At 46.2% G+C, this 13,161-nt stretch overlaps 1 protein-coding gene across 5 annotated transcripts in view; it reads left to right on the top strand.

Moving 5' to 3' along the window:
- The window catches only part of Tinc (transmembrane protein tincar), a 61,996-nt gene extending 50,076 nt beyond the window's left edge, over positions 1–11,920 (top strand). For 2 of the 5 annotated variants that reach the window (XM_076769242.1, XM_076769241.1), the window contains 9 exons: positions 3,253–4,062; positions 4,133–4,311; positions 4,373–4,572; positions 4,712–5,214; positions 5,352–5,547; positions 6,522–6,672; positions 6,984–7,034; positions 7,620–7,826; positions 8,223–11,920. In XM_076769242.1, coding sequence (XP_076625357.1) covers positions 3,253–4,062; positions 4,133–4,311; positions 4,373–4,572; positions 4,712–5,214; positions 5,352–5,547; positions 6,522–6,672; positions 6,984–7,034; positions 7,620–7,826; positions 8,223–9,356 — 3,431 coding nt within the window. In that variant the 3' untranslated portion in view covers positions 9,357–11,920. The remainder of the gene's footprint in view (positions 1–3,252; positions 4,063–4,132; positions 4,312–4,372; positions 4,573–4,711; positions 5,215–5,351; positions 5,548–6,521; positions 6,673–6,983; positions 7,035–7,619; positions 7,827–8,222) is intronic. The other 3 variants (XM_076769244.1, XM_076769245.1, XM_076769246.1) reach the window with 3 other exon arrangements.
- The last annotated feature ends 1,241 nt before the right edge of the window (positions 11,921–13,161 follow it).

The following is a 13,161-nucleotide window of genomic DNA, read 5'->3' as shown; positions in this document are numbered from 1 at the left end:
TTTCAAAACCGTTTTGGACGTTCTTTCGAGGTAAAAGATTTAACGTGTAATAATAACCGCGTAAAAGATCGAGTTGCCATTTCAAATTAATTTTCGTACAATTTAGTGACGAATGAAAAATTTCAAATAAAATATCATCGTACAAAGAATCGCGTTACGCCGTGAAAACTCAACTAACCGTGTCCTTAATTAAGAGGTGTCGACTTAATTTATTATGTTTATTTCTTCGCAAAAGCTCCGAGACTTTCCGCATGGCCTTGTCGTAATTTCTTTCGAAGCGGGTCACCTTTGAGAAATTCTCACAGCCTAACGAGACCGAGGAAACATCTCTCGCTGAACGTTTACCGTCTTCCGGCATTCGTACCACGGCCGGAAGAAAAGACGACCGGTAAAGTTGTTTGCAATATTGAAATAGAAGGTAAATATTTTCCTTTGCATCTGGTTGGAATCGTAGAACCCATCTTGCATCGTCCTCGGTCTTCTAGAGCCAACCAAAGAACCGTGTACTCTCGTACCTTTAACGTTACAACGTTCTTAACGACCAACCTGTACCGAATTATAGTACAGCGTGTATTTTAGTTTCTCTTTTCCTGTCGCGGTAATCGATCGCTCGAGTCGAGATCATTCGCAAAGTTCGCTTCGTTATACCTGTTGAACACTCGCTAACGAGTGGATTTCTTGAAAGTTCAAAGTAGCGGAAAATTTTCAAGCTTTTCGTACTCGTCTCTCTTTGGGCGCAACTATCTCGATGTCGAAGCGTAAATAATTAGAAGACGGTTTTCTTTACTCTGCGTAGAATGAAAGACGGACGAGAGACGTTTGATGCGCTTTCAACTAGATTGCCTATTCGTCCTGCGAATCTACGGGCGAAGCAAAATTCTCTATAAGATGGACATTTTATCCGTTTAATGGTTCGTTGTTTGATCGCGTACACGCGTTACGGACAAAGAGGAAAAACATTTCCACGAAACGTTAGAGTTAATCGGCATCGTTTCTGTTTCGAAGCGCATAATAGCCAGAGTAGAACGATTCGCGCATGGAGAAACGGGCGGTCGGGATGTAACAGGGCAACTTCGTCCTGACTACGTTCTGGTTCGTGTATTGATCGGGCAGGTGTGTGCATACAGTTTGCTGCAGGATTTGCCGTTCGTGGAATCCTTCCATCTCGAATCGCTCAACCGAGTTCAAAGTTAGATCTCGCTCCGATTTCCATCCATCTCGTTCCTTTCGTTAAATTAATTCGCGCTTAATTTGGCTAAACACCAGCCAGCGACCGTTCTCTTCCATCGAATCGCGTTTATTCCCAGCGAGTCTTTCGCGATTGCTACGCGACGGTAATATTTATCACGAATTAGGCATAACGCGTGTACGCGTAAGAAAAATCCAGCATTCTTTTTGCGACGAAATTGCATGGAATACCGCATTTAATAAGAACATTTAAATAGAGGGGGTGCAGCTGCGCGTCTGTAATTCGGTTAGCGATAGAGAAAAGTACATTTCTAGATTGACGCAAAGACGGCGAAAGTAGCAAGAAGAAAAGAACCCCTCGTGTGACTCTTTCAGTTTCATCTTTCCGTCGTATATTCGTTCCTCGTACCGGACTATTTATTCTTTTTACCGCTTTGCTAAACATTATTTCTTTCGTCCCACGATTGCCATTCGTCTCTGTTGACAACTAAGGTGTTCGGTCACCCCTGGGAAAAATTTTATGGGGAAATTCTAGAGGCCAAAATAAGACGAAAATCAAGATTATTAATTTGTTGATTGAGGAAAGAAAATTTTCGAAAATTTTTCGTTTAATTTTGTCGGTGCTTGTACGTACGGTTTTACGAACTTGGATGCTTCTTTGCTGTTCATGCTCTCGTTTGCGCCACGCCTCGGTTGATTTTGTTTGCGTTGCAACGCGGCACGCAGGCTTGATTGCGCTGCTCCGTTCTCCGACGACTCGATTCTACGGACTACGGCCTTAATCGAATTAAATCCTAATTAGTTTGCATAAAATTACGGCGGTGGTTAACTTGGACAAATCCAGTTCGGACCTCATCGTCGCGGTAGATTTTCACTCGTGCGAAAATAACCACCGTCGAACAGGAGCGACCGACCGGTCAAGCGGTCCGATTACCCTGAAAAGCGTAAATAGTAATCGTAGCCATCGCGTACCGTATGGGTTGTAATCCGATTTGCGTAGGCGTCGCCGAGCGTGGGTGATTGCGCGCTGCTCGTACAGGCGTCTACGAGTATATCGGTTCGACGCATTACCACTCGGAACGCACAAAATGCCAAGTGACCCTTTTCTGAAAATACGTTACCCGGAGTAGCGTTACCTACACCAAAGGTCATTGTCGCGAGCCACCGAGTCGAGTCGAGTCGAGGGCTGGAAAGAAGGATAGCAGAATGGGTGGCGCCAAGGTAAGGTTTGGTCGGAGCCAGCTAACGGGGATAGTTGGTTTCCGTCAACAGTCAACCACTCTCGCATTCGTGAACTTGAACGAGACTTTGCCGTCTCGGTCAATTTCCCTCGGTCTGCTCGCATACGGCTCGACGGTATATTTATCTTTGTCGGAGCAGACGCTCCGCGACGAATAAAAAGGAAAAGAGAAGAAAAGTTTTCGACTTTGGAATCAAATTTTTAGTAGATTTTCTTCACCAACGGACAGACCGGATATACTTTCGGACGATGAAATTTAATAAAATATTTATAATCGCGGCGATTATACGAAAGAGATTCGAAAAGATTGTTCTATTAGGACGGTATCGGCAGGAAACGATAGAACACGACGGAAAGCTGGCTAATCCGACATAAAGCCAAGGGATTTTCGAATTTTTTCTTCCTTCCGCAGCTTTCCCTTCTAGCGCGATCTATCCCCGTCCGGAATCCGGATTAAAAGTACGAAACCGCGGGTCACGAAGAAACGAGATAGGAAAAGGTTAATCCTGTAAATGTAATTACGTCCTATCCCGCAAAGTTTAAACGAAACAAGTGCATTCGTAGATTTCTAGGTTCGTACGTATCGGATAGACAGCAACAATAATCTATCCTTATTCGTTTCAGGAACCGTAGAACCAAACGCGATATACAGATTAGTCGGGTTAATCGTATTCGTCTGTTAGATCCACCGCGCAATAGTTTGCCTCGAATTATCGATAATTCGATTGCAACGCGGAAGATGGGATAACATCGCGGCTTATCGTTTATTCAACCGATCGATTTTCGGCTGATCGACGACTAAAGGCAAATTTCCTGCTTTACAGAAGCGATATGGCGCACGGACCTGGATTGGATAATGATTCAACGCGATCGACTGGTCGTATCTAGCTTCTTGAATCCGAACGTGAACGTTAGCGTTCTAACCGGTATCATAACTCCTCAACCTTTCGTCACTTTGACACCCGACGAAGAAATCGGCGAAGCTGTCAACGATATCATCGCGACTACGACAACAGAATTGTCCGATATCGTCGATGACGTCGTCGAATCGCGCACTCGAGATACCGTCAACAAGTTTGTCAACCAGTTTCGTTTTACGAGTACCGGCCTACCTCCATCCATCGCGCGAATTTTGAACTCTAACGCAGCTTCGATCGCGACCACCAGCAAAGCTACAACGTCCGCGATGCAAGGCATCCGTAAAACATCGGCGAAAACCATTGCAACGACAACGATCAAATCTACGACTACGATCCCGACCCCGACCCCGACCCCGATCGCGGGATCAATGACGACGACGACGACGTCAACACCGACGGTGGTAACGATTACAGAATCGACCGCACCAACCGCTTTTACATCGACAATCGCACCGACGACTACGTCGAACAGAATTTTCAAGGGTACTACGAGCAAATACGGCATCACCGCCAAGCGGACGACCTCGAAAACGATCGTCAGAAATAATTCCAAGAGCAGATCGAAGACGAAAAGTTTGGGAAGAACTTCGACGACGATTAGACCGGCTAGAATCGCTACCGGAGGTAATCTAACGGCGCAGAGTATGTCGTTGACGATGAATAGTTTGGCCGATTTGGATCATCCGGAACAGCTGGATCTCGAATTCGAAACCGGTAAGAATGCTGAAATTGGAATTTTTGCGAGAATCCCGTTATATGAAAATTTGTTCATTTTTTTTTGCAGCCGGACCCATTACTCTGGAATACTTGAATTACGCTGTTGCTCTTGGAGTCTACTCCGTGAGGTATCCTGCAGTGTTCTGGTCGTGCAACAAAGCTCTCGGCACGATCTTTAGCATCCAGTTGGTTCTGAACGTTGCTCAAAGCTTGTTAGCTTTCGTTGGAATGTCCGTTCTCTACAAGGTGAGTCGTTCTCGACTAAACAACGATTTGCTCGTTACACGATCGTGTACGATGTTTACAGATTCAGGTGGTAGGTCCCTTGAAAGTATTGCCTGTTCTACGGCAACAGTATCGAGCGGTATCTAGTACCAGCACCATATCGACCATTTTCGGAGATTCGTATTTCTTATTGAATCCACACGTGACCCTCGTTTTGTTTGCTCTCTCCTCTCTTCTGGTGCTTTGCTCCAGCATGGTGATGTACTTTTACGCTTACGGCAGGTAAGTTTGAACGAGCAACTCCTCGTTTGTTCTAATACTCGTACACGTAATCGAACGTGGTTCGATCAAGAAACATTTTCCGATCGCGAGAGTAATCGGAACGAACGTAGAACGTGACGAATCGTTTGTAACTGTACAGATTCACGGCATTCCTGAACCAGGAGCGCGAGCGTCGGGTGATCTTGTCGAAAGAGAATCGCGAAGGGAACGGTTGGATATACTTTATCCATTGCACCGCCCTGTGCGTCTTCTTGGCGATCGCGATCTGCAGCGCACCGTTGCTCTACGACTATAGCGTGGTATATCGGGCCAGTTTGGACGGCGCGATCTTGGCCTGCATCGTCGCCACCGTTCTTCACCTTTTTCTTTGGCTGCTGCTATGGATCTGCCTCACGATAAAGCAACGCTGGACGTTTAAACTGAGAGTGACGATCGGTCGTGCGACGGTTAGGTCGGCGAGATCGGTAAAGCTCGTGACCGACGTTGATCTAGTGTCGACCAGAGACGATGAAGACGGCATCAGTGCTCCATTATTGGTCGTCGGAAACGGTAGAACTTACACCATCTCCGACGCCTCACCGAAAAAGGCCATCATGAGCGTGATACAAAAGGCGGCCATCGAAAGGAAAGCACGCTCGCAAGGTATTTCTCGATTTCACAGCCATCCAGAAGTATTTATACCGTTCGGTTTCTTCCGCGTTATTTCTGAAATTAATAATTGTTGGCTGGACCTAGACTAGATGTATTTTTCGTACGTTTATTTATCGACACGCGTACAGGAAACGCCGATGCCGCGGATGGCGAATCGACGGCCGACGACGAACAGATCTACTGGTTAAGGCCGAAATTACGGCCGTCGCCTACTCAGTCGCCGAGCGACGCCAATGGTGCACCGACGACCGATAAGAGCTGGCTGAACAAGAAACTGAAGCCCAAGGTCACCTTTAACGACCTGCCTAGTACGTCAGGCTCGCGGTAACTACCCTCCTCCCTCCTCTTGGTGTCTTTCAGTACATCTCGCTGTGCCCGTGCCCGTGCCCGTGCCCGTGCCCGTGCTCGTGCCCTTTGCTTTTCTTTCCTGCCTACACACTCGATTACCCTAAACGCGCCGATCGAACTGGTTTGTCGTCCATACGCACACGCATACACTTTCGCTTCGATCCGATAATCGCAGTACGTGCGATTATTGTTTACTTTCGCCTTCCGATCCGCTTGGAAACTCTACGCTTCCACCGCTACGTGCTAGTATCGTTGCGATCGGTGTGTATTTACTCTCGGCTCTCGATATTTATCCTCGTAGCAGGCGTGTCGATAATCTCTTATAGATTTTTCATTGTTCCCCCATGTTGTATCCTACTCCTTATCTACATATGTGTATACGTATATGTACGTGTGCTTCGTAAAAAAAAGTATCGTCGATAAAACTCCGTCGACTCTTTGAGGTTCTCTCTCTTCCTTTTCTCTCTCTCTCTCTCTCTCTCTCTCGCTCTCGCTCTTTCTCTCTTTCGGAATAAAATGGCAATTCTGGAGGAAATACGAAGAGCCGCAGTCGTTGAAATTGCGCCGGCAGCGGTTAAATTGTAGGAAAAATTGCCGGGAATCGAACCGCAAAGAGTTAACGTTGCGTATTGCGACGGGTGACGTTGTCGGCTGGTAATTAGCCACTTTCCCTTGCTCGTGCCTGTGTAATTTTCCGTTTCGCTAACCACTCGATAAGACACACATACCGATCGTACTAAAACTGTTTAATTCGATCGATATCGCTTTTCTTTTCCTACGCTGATTGGCTTCGGCAACGACGAGCCGTTCGGCTCGATCGAACGATTCGCATTATTTGCGAACAATCGACGTTGGGGAACCATCCCTCTTACCCTTGTTAGTAGTCGCTGGATACGTCGGTCCGACAAATGCATTCAATGCATCGTACGTTTGGCGCGTCTGTGTTTCAGTAATAAGGGAAAAGCCAGACGAGGTGGTGGCGGTCCCGGTGCCGGTGACCAGGGCGGGCCTGAGGATGACGGAGATTACGCCACGCTACGGGAATTACCGTTGATAACGTCTCTGGATCCCGCCGACGATTCAACGTCCGAGGAGAACAAGGTACTCGATTCCTTCTATCCTTATATCGGCTGACTCCGTCACGAATCGAAATCGAGTATTTCGTTTAACCCTTTCGATCGTGCGTCGGTGAATACTGACAGAAGAGACAAGAGCGCGACCGAATCTTTTCACACGCTTGGCACGCACTTTGCATCCTCGTAGTCTCGCACGGCGAAAGGGTTAAAGCGCGAGTGCATCGGTTTTATAAATTGGAGCATGCAGCTATATCGAATAATCCCCCAAGATAAGTTATTCGTGTCGGACCCATTCTCTTTATCGGCTTTTAATTTAGTTCTGTTTTGCTTTAACAGTGGGGAAGATGGCTGATATCCCGTAGGGACGGTATACCTAAATTTGGAGACGTAAGACGTACAAAAATGTGTTTGTCTTTTCGTACCTGCGCTTCCAAGTAACGAACACTAACACGCGTGTTAATCGCTCGTGCGTGACGTTTGATTTTTTATTAACAAGATTAGCATAGAGCGCCGATTTTGCCGTCCTACCCTATCGATTCTTCTTTCTCCGTTGCAAGATCAATCTACGATAATTTTAAGCTGATATTCGAACGACAGAATTTGCAACCACGGAGTAGCAGACGTTCGAATACCATAGATTTTTCTCTTTCTTTTTTTTATAGAAACGTTGAAGCTGCCAATATTCGTTGATGTTTGTAGAATTTCGAGGTATACTCGGCTAGCACGTACACACTTACTGTGAAAATAATCGTTGATCGAACGATAGGAAAGTCGCAAACTACAACCATCTTCGCTTCCTTCGCGCACAAATCTCCTACGTACGTTTCTTTCGCTTTCCACTTTCTTCTCTCTCTTTCCGTTTCATTTTTCCTACTTTTCTCGTTAGACGTAAAAATCCCTGTTACCCGAACGCAAAGCGCGTCGCATTGCGAACTTGGATTAATCGTCAACAATTTGCAACAATTTCAACAGCTGCTCGAGTGCGTGAACGACGACCAAGTGACTTACTATGCGAGTGCGAATCGCGATCTGCAACCCTCGGAGGGTGACCCCTCGCCCCTCTTAACCCCCGATCCTCTGTCCGATCCCAACTCGGAGCCACTTCCACTGCCACCTCCGACTCCAACTTGTGCACCGACCACCGAAGTTATCACGGCGCCACTAACCACTGACACCCAGGTACTAAAAGTCTTAACGTGTTCACCGTGTTTAATCCATGGGTGAGCAAACTGTGAGACACGTCGATTAATACGAATAGGATGATGAGGACGGTTCCTTTGACCGGCGAGGGTCATTGTTTGCTCACCCTTCGCTTAACACCGATACCGTTCGTAGTCTTGATCGTCGTAAATAGGTGTGTTTACTGTCCGTATATGTATAGTATAAATCGAATCGAATGAAAATGTTTGCGCTACGTAGGGAGATCGAGAGCGTTACGTGAACGCTATCGCCATATCCATTATACATACATATATCGTTGTAATTGCTCTGGATCTCCGTACGATAGGATAGGAAAGGAGAGTGGTGTTCCCATTAATATATCGACGATACGTCGACGTGTTCGGTTCGTTTCAGACGATCGGAGGACAAACGCCGCGCTGCTTGCGCCGAGCGGACTCGGGTATGCCCCACGACGAGTTGACGCCCCGCTCGGATTCCTCCAACTCGCCGCCGTTAGAGGCAGTGGGTGGAAGCAGCGGAGCCGGTTCGGTGACGGGTCACAGCAACACGAGTAGCCACAGCGAAACCTCCTCGAGCGGCGTGCACAGTAACGCGAGCAACGCGAGCAATGGTAGCTGCCAGCGTCGCGCGACCAGCGTGGACGATTTGACCGGGGAACCGCGGCCCGGCGAAGAACCGCGCGAACAATGGCGCAGTTGTTCTCTTCAACGGGGCATGCAACCACCGACGGCAACTTCCGGTACTTTCTCGCCGCCGACCAGTCGTCCTAGCACCAGCCAATCCTTCTCCTCGCCGCAGTACGTGAACCACGTACCGCTGATCGTGAACGCGAACGGTACCGGTAACGCGAACGTCGACGCGATCGTCGGTTCGAGCTCCGGGTCTGGCTCTGGCTCTGGTCCCGGCTGTCCAGCCGTTATCCTGGAAAACCCGAACGAAGCGACCGTCGTGATACGTCGCAAGCTCTCGAGAACCAAGCTGACGGAACCGTTGAATCCCAACGAAGAGCCGTTCGGTCGTTCCACCAACATGAGGATGACGTCCTTCACGGAAAGCAACGACATTCGCGTTCACGCCTCGTCCGCCACCCTGCCGCACTATCCCACCCAACCTGCCGTTACCTATCCACATTGCTCGACCATGCCGTTGCCCCATGCCTCCCACAGCATGGCTGGCAATCACATGAGCGGATCGACGGGAAGCTGTGGCTCCGTGCCCAGGCACACTTTCGTCGCGCATCCGACGCACGTACACGCGACGGTTCCCGCCCACACCACTCTGCCATCCCATCACAACGGCGTCAGGCTTCTGCACCCAGTACCCCCCAACAATCCCTTCGTGAAAAGGTTCCCACCGGTGCAGCTGCATACGCAGCCCTGGGCTCTGCCGGGCCATCATACTTTCCCCCAACAGCCCCAAACTAACGGCAAACTCTCGGTGGCCGCTCAGATCAGACAAACCGATCGCGACTCGGCCAACTTTTCCATGGCCAGCAGCGGCGACTCCGACACGTGTTTACCCCATTAAGCGTCTCGCCCCATGCCTTCATCAGCGAATACGCGACGTTCGTTTCGCGCGGAATAAACTCCTCCGAAAGATCGGGCACTTCCTATTTCTAGAGAAAGAAAAGATTTACGCTCCAACGATTATTCCGTATTTTCGATCGTTTAAGTATAACAAGCGACGCTACATATCATATTTTTCTGACCCCATCCAACAGAAGAATCTCCCTCCGACGCGGATATAAATTCTATTTTTAATACAAACATCGTCCATCGAGACGACACTTTTTCCAACTTCCATATCAACGGTCCCTCGATGCTTCCGTGAAAGTAAAAACATTTTTCCATCGACCGTCTTCGTGCATATTCAGACGTACACGTTTCGAAATTAAACATATCTCGCGGTCCGATGCTCGAACTGCTAATCTTGATCGATTTTAAGCGCGAAATCTTTTCTCTCTTCAAAGACTTTGCTCTCCGATTAGGAAAGGTAAAAGAATCCACGGGCACGGATGACCCCTTCAGGTTGCATTTATTTTAACACGGGTACTGTACCGATTGCGTATCGATGTATCGACGATCAGATCTTTCCGAGTCGAGCGAAACGAACATGTTCGCAGCGATGGCAGGCAAAAGATGGGCTCGCGACCGAATTCAAAGAACGAAGCGAGTATAGCGAGACGTTGTAATAGCTACTTGACTTGATTTCTCGCGGCTTACTATTAGGAATTACTCGGATCGGTGGTTCCTACGTAACAATCGAGAACGGCACACGATCGGTGGTGTACCGTTTCTTTCTTTGCGAATACCCCTCATTATACTCGGGTGTTCTGCCTATACATATAATTAACGATCGGGTAAGACGCATCTCGCACGTGCTGTCACGTATAATATTTTCAATTCCCTTTCTTTCCATCTTAATTTTTTCTATCTCGAGTTTCGATCTCGATCAACTACTGTGTCTTTCATTTTCTTTTTTTTCTTTTCTTTTTCTTCCTTTACATTACTTCTTCGTCTATTTATACATTTATTTTTCTTTTCTTTTCCGTTTTGTTTTGTAAATAAAATTGTTGCTAAAAATTTCCTAAGTTATGTTTCCGTCTTCCGATTATCCATACGTTAGGTAGATAATACAAGATTACCGAAAGAATACGTTGACTCTTGAAACTATCGTGTCGATCTTTACGTTTAAATCGAAACGAACGTGCGTCGAGCAAATAAAGAGAATATTTATACCGGTTGGATCGATCGAAACCAGCGACCGATCTACAATAAACGTTGAAACGGCTCGATATAACGAACGTTGGATGAGGTCAGCACGTGACGGGCCATTAGGGAAGGTTAAGGGAACGATTACTGCCACTAATTGCGAGGATCTATGGATCTCTGTTATACACATATATTTACTTGTTTCATCGACTGCCATGTTATTTCGTCCTTTCGCGAATTTAAACGTTCAAGAAGCGTTCGTTGCACTCGCGATCATTTGCGGGCATCGATGCGTTTAAACGCTTCCTACACTAGTTGAAATATACATTTGCTTTCCTTTCGCGACTATATGTATAACTCTCGTCGAAAACGCGCGAGACGGCAGATACCTCTGACCTCGCGAGCATGCGTCGCGACCAGGCTCGATCGGCCACCCGGCTCGTTTCGATTTCATTTTAAAACGCCACATCCGTTTGGAGAGTTTAGCGTCTACGTTAACAAGAATTCCTTAATATTTTTAACGCCGAGAGTATACGGTTAAATGATTAGTATCACGAAACGAATTAATTACGGAAACATGCGTGTTTGTTGAATCTCTGTAAGCGAGACGGCCGGGCCGGGCCAAGCGGCGGCTTAGCTGGTGGTGGCCCAGTTTGCGATAGAGCCTGATCGCGACATACATTTTCTATAGAACGCGTTTACATTACGCGCCTCGTGACTGCGACCTCCGCGCAGTCTGTTCGCGGTGTTAACGACAAGTGGCGATCGTCGAGTCTGTTCCACCCTGAAAGCGATAAGCGATTTTCGTGATAATCGAACGGAGAAAAAGACCGAGTCGTCGCGACGGTAACGTTCGCGGCCGAGGCAGAAACACTGATGGCCAGCAAGAAGCCCGTTTAAACCGATCTAAAGCATCTAGTACGCGCAGAAATAATCCTAACCGCGAAACGATTAAACGTTTTTGCTCGTTACCGATACCCAAACTTCAGAACATACACTTGTCTACTATACAGGGTGTTCGGCCAGCCCTGGGAAAAATTTTAATAGAGGATTCTAGAGGCCAAAATAGGACGAAAATCAAGAATACCAATTTCTTGATGGAGGCTTCGTTAAAAAGTTATCAACAATTAAATTCACAAATTTCAAATCGTTCTGGGAAAATTATTTTCGGTTGCAGGGGTCAATTACAATCATTTTTGGTGAATAGACATACCCCCGAAATCTTGCGCATTTTCAAGAAAAAAATTCAATACGGTCGGAACTTTAAACGTTAATAACTGTTTAACAAAGCCTTCATCGACATATTTGTATTCTTGATTTTCGTCTTATTCTCGCCTCTAGAATCCTCTATTAAAATTTTTCCCAGGGGTGGCCGAACACCCTGTATACTTTGAAAACAAAGAAACAACGTTTCTTCCTGAGAGAACGGTGATAATAAGAAAAATTGTTCGACGCGTACCTACGATGTTATTGATAAACATTTAAACGTAACGCGTCGAGAAATCGCTGACATTTTTCAAGCAAGATGATAGTATTTTTATGAACGATCTTTACAAACGACTAAATGCACAGAGTAGCAGAATTAACACGGCACAATGTTGCACTCGTAGATGAAGAGTAAACACGGATGCACGCTTTCTTTGTTCGACGACTAATTAGAAGATTTTTTTATGATTTTGCATCGCAATAGCCTCTAAAGGTAACGCAAAATTCAAACGAAGACGCTGCTCAATAATATAAAATACGACAAAAGCTAATATCATTAGTTATTTTTAAATATCTTCCAACCGTTTCGAACGGACAAATTATAAGATGCTGATACACGACGCGTAAAAGTGAAAATTTCGCGTCGATGAATGCGTTTCGTGAGATAGTTTGCAAACGAAGATGGAATCAAGATTGCGATTAGCTGCGAACATCGAGCAAACCGGATGTACAGGTGTCTTTTTTATACGTAATCGAATAGGAATTTCAATCGTAATTCCACGTATTTTGTATGCACTTTTTGCGAGACTGAAACGAACGGAGACCATCGATACAAAGAGTCGTATCGAAGAATTTAAAGCATTCGCGAGAAATTTCAAATACTATAGCGTAGATATGTATATCGACTGACGTAGACGTTGACGCTTTTCAAAGGCTGTGTATCTGTTACGTTTATCTTTTCCAAATTCGTCCCTCGAGCGATCGACGTAGTATTTCGACCTAGCGATATCAGCTTGTTGTTGTCTTTCACATAGATTTTTCGATCAAGACAAATGTGCTTGGACATTGCACGAGCAATGTTCACTGTTACCGAACGTCAATGTCAACGTCTACGAATACGATCGAATGCTTTTTATACTAGAAGGAAATTTCCTTTGATACATGCTCGATACGAATCGAGGAAAATACTTGTTCATAGATATTTCGTTATTTTTCCATGGACAAGTTATGCCTTCTCAAGTAAAACGTGTATAAAATATTGTTACGAATAAAGAGCAGAGGTAAGACGATCTCAAAACAGCCAGATAACCATCGAAAATATGCATGTATTTTCAGGTAAAGCGTGTCGGTATGTGTTGCACCTTTGAAATTGAATTTGAAAATCTTTGGTTATCTGGATAGATGTAGCAAAAAAC

This window comes from Colletes latitarsis, chromosome 7 (assembly GCF_051014445.1).
Source record: "Colletes latitarsis isolate SP2378_abdomen chromosome 7, iyColLati1, whole genome shotgun sequence".
Taxonomy (NCBI): Eukaryota; Metazoa; Arthropoda; class Insecta; order Hymenoptera; family Colletidae; genus Colletes; species Colletes latitarsis.
Note: the sequence above shows the minus strand (reverse complement) of the source record. Positions and strands in the feature narration are given on the sequence as shown.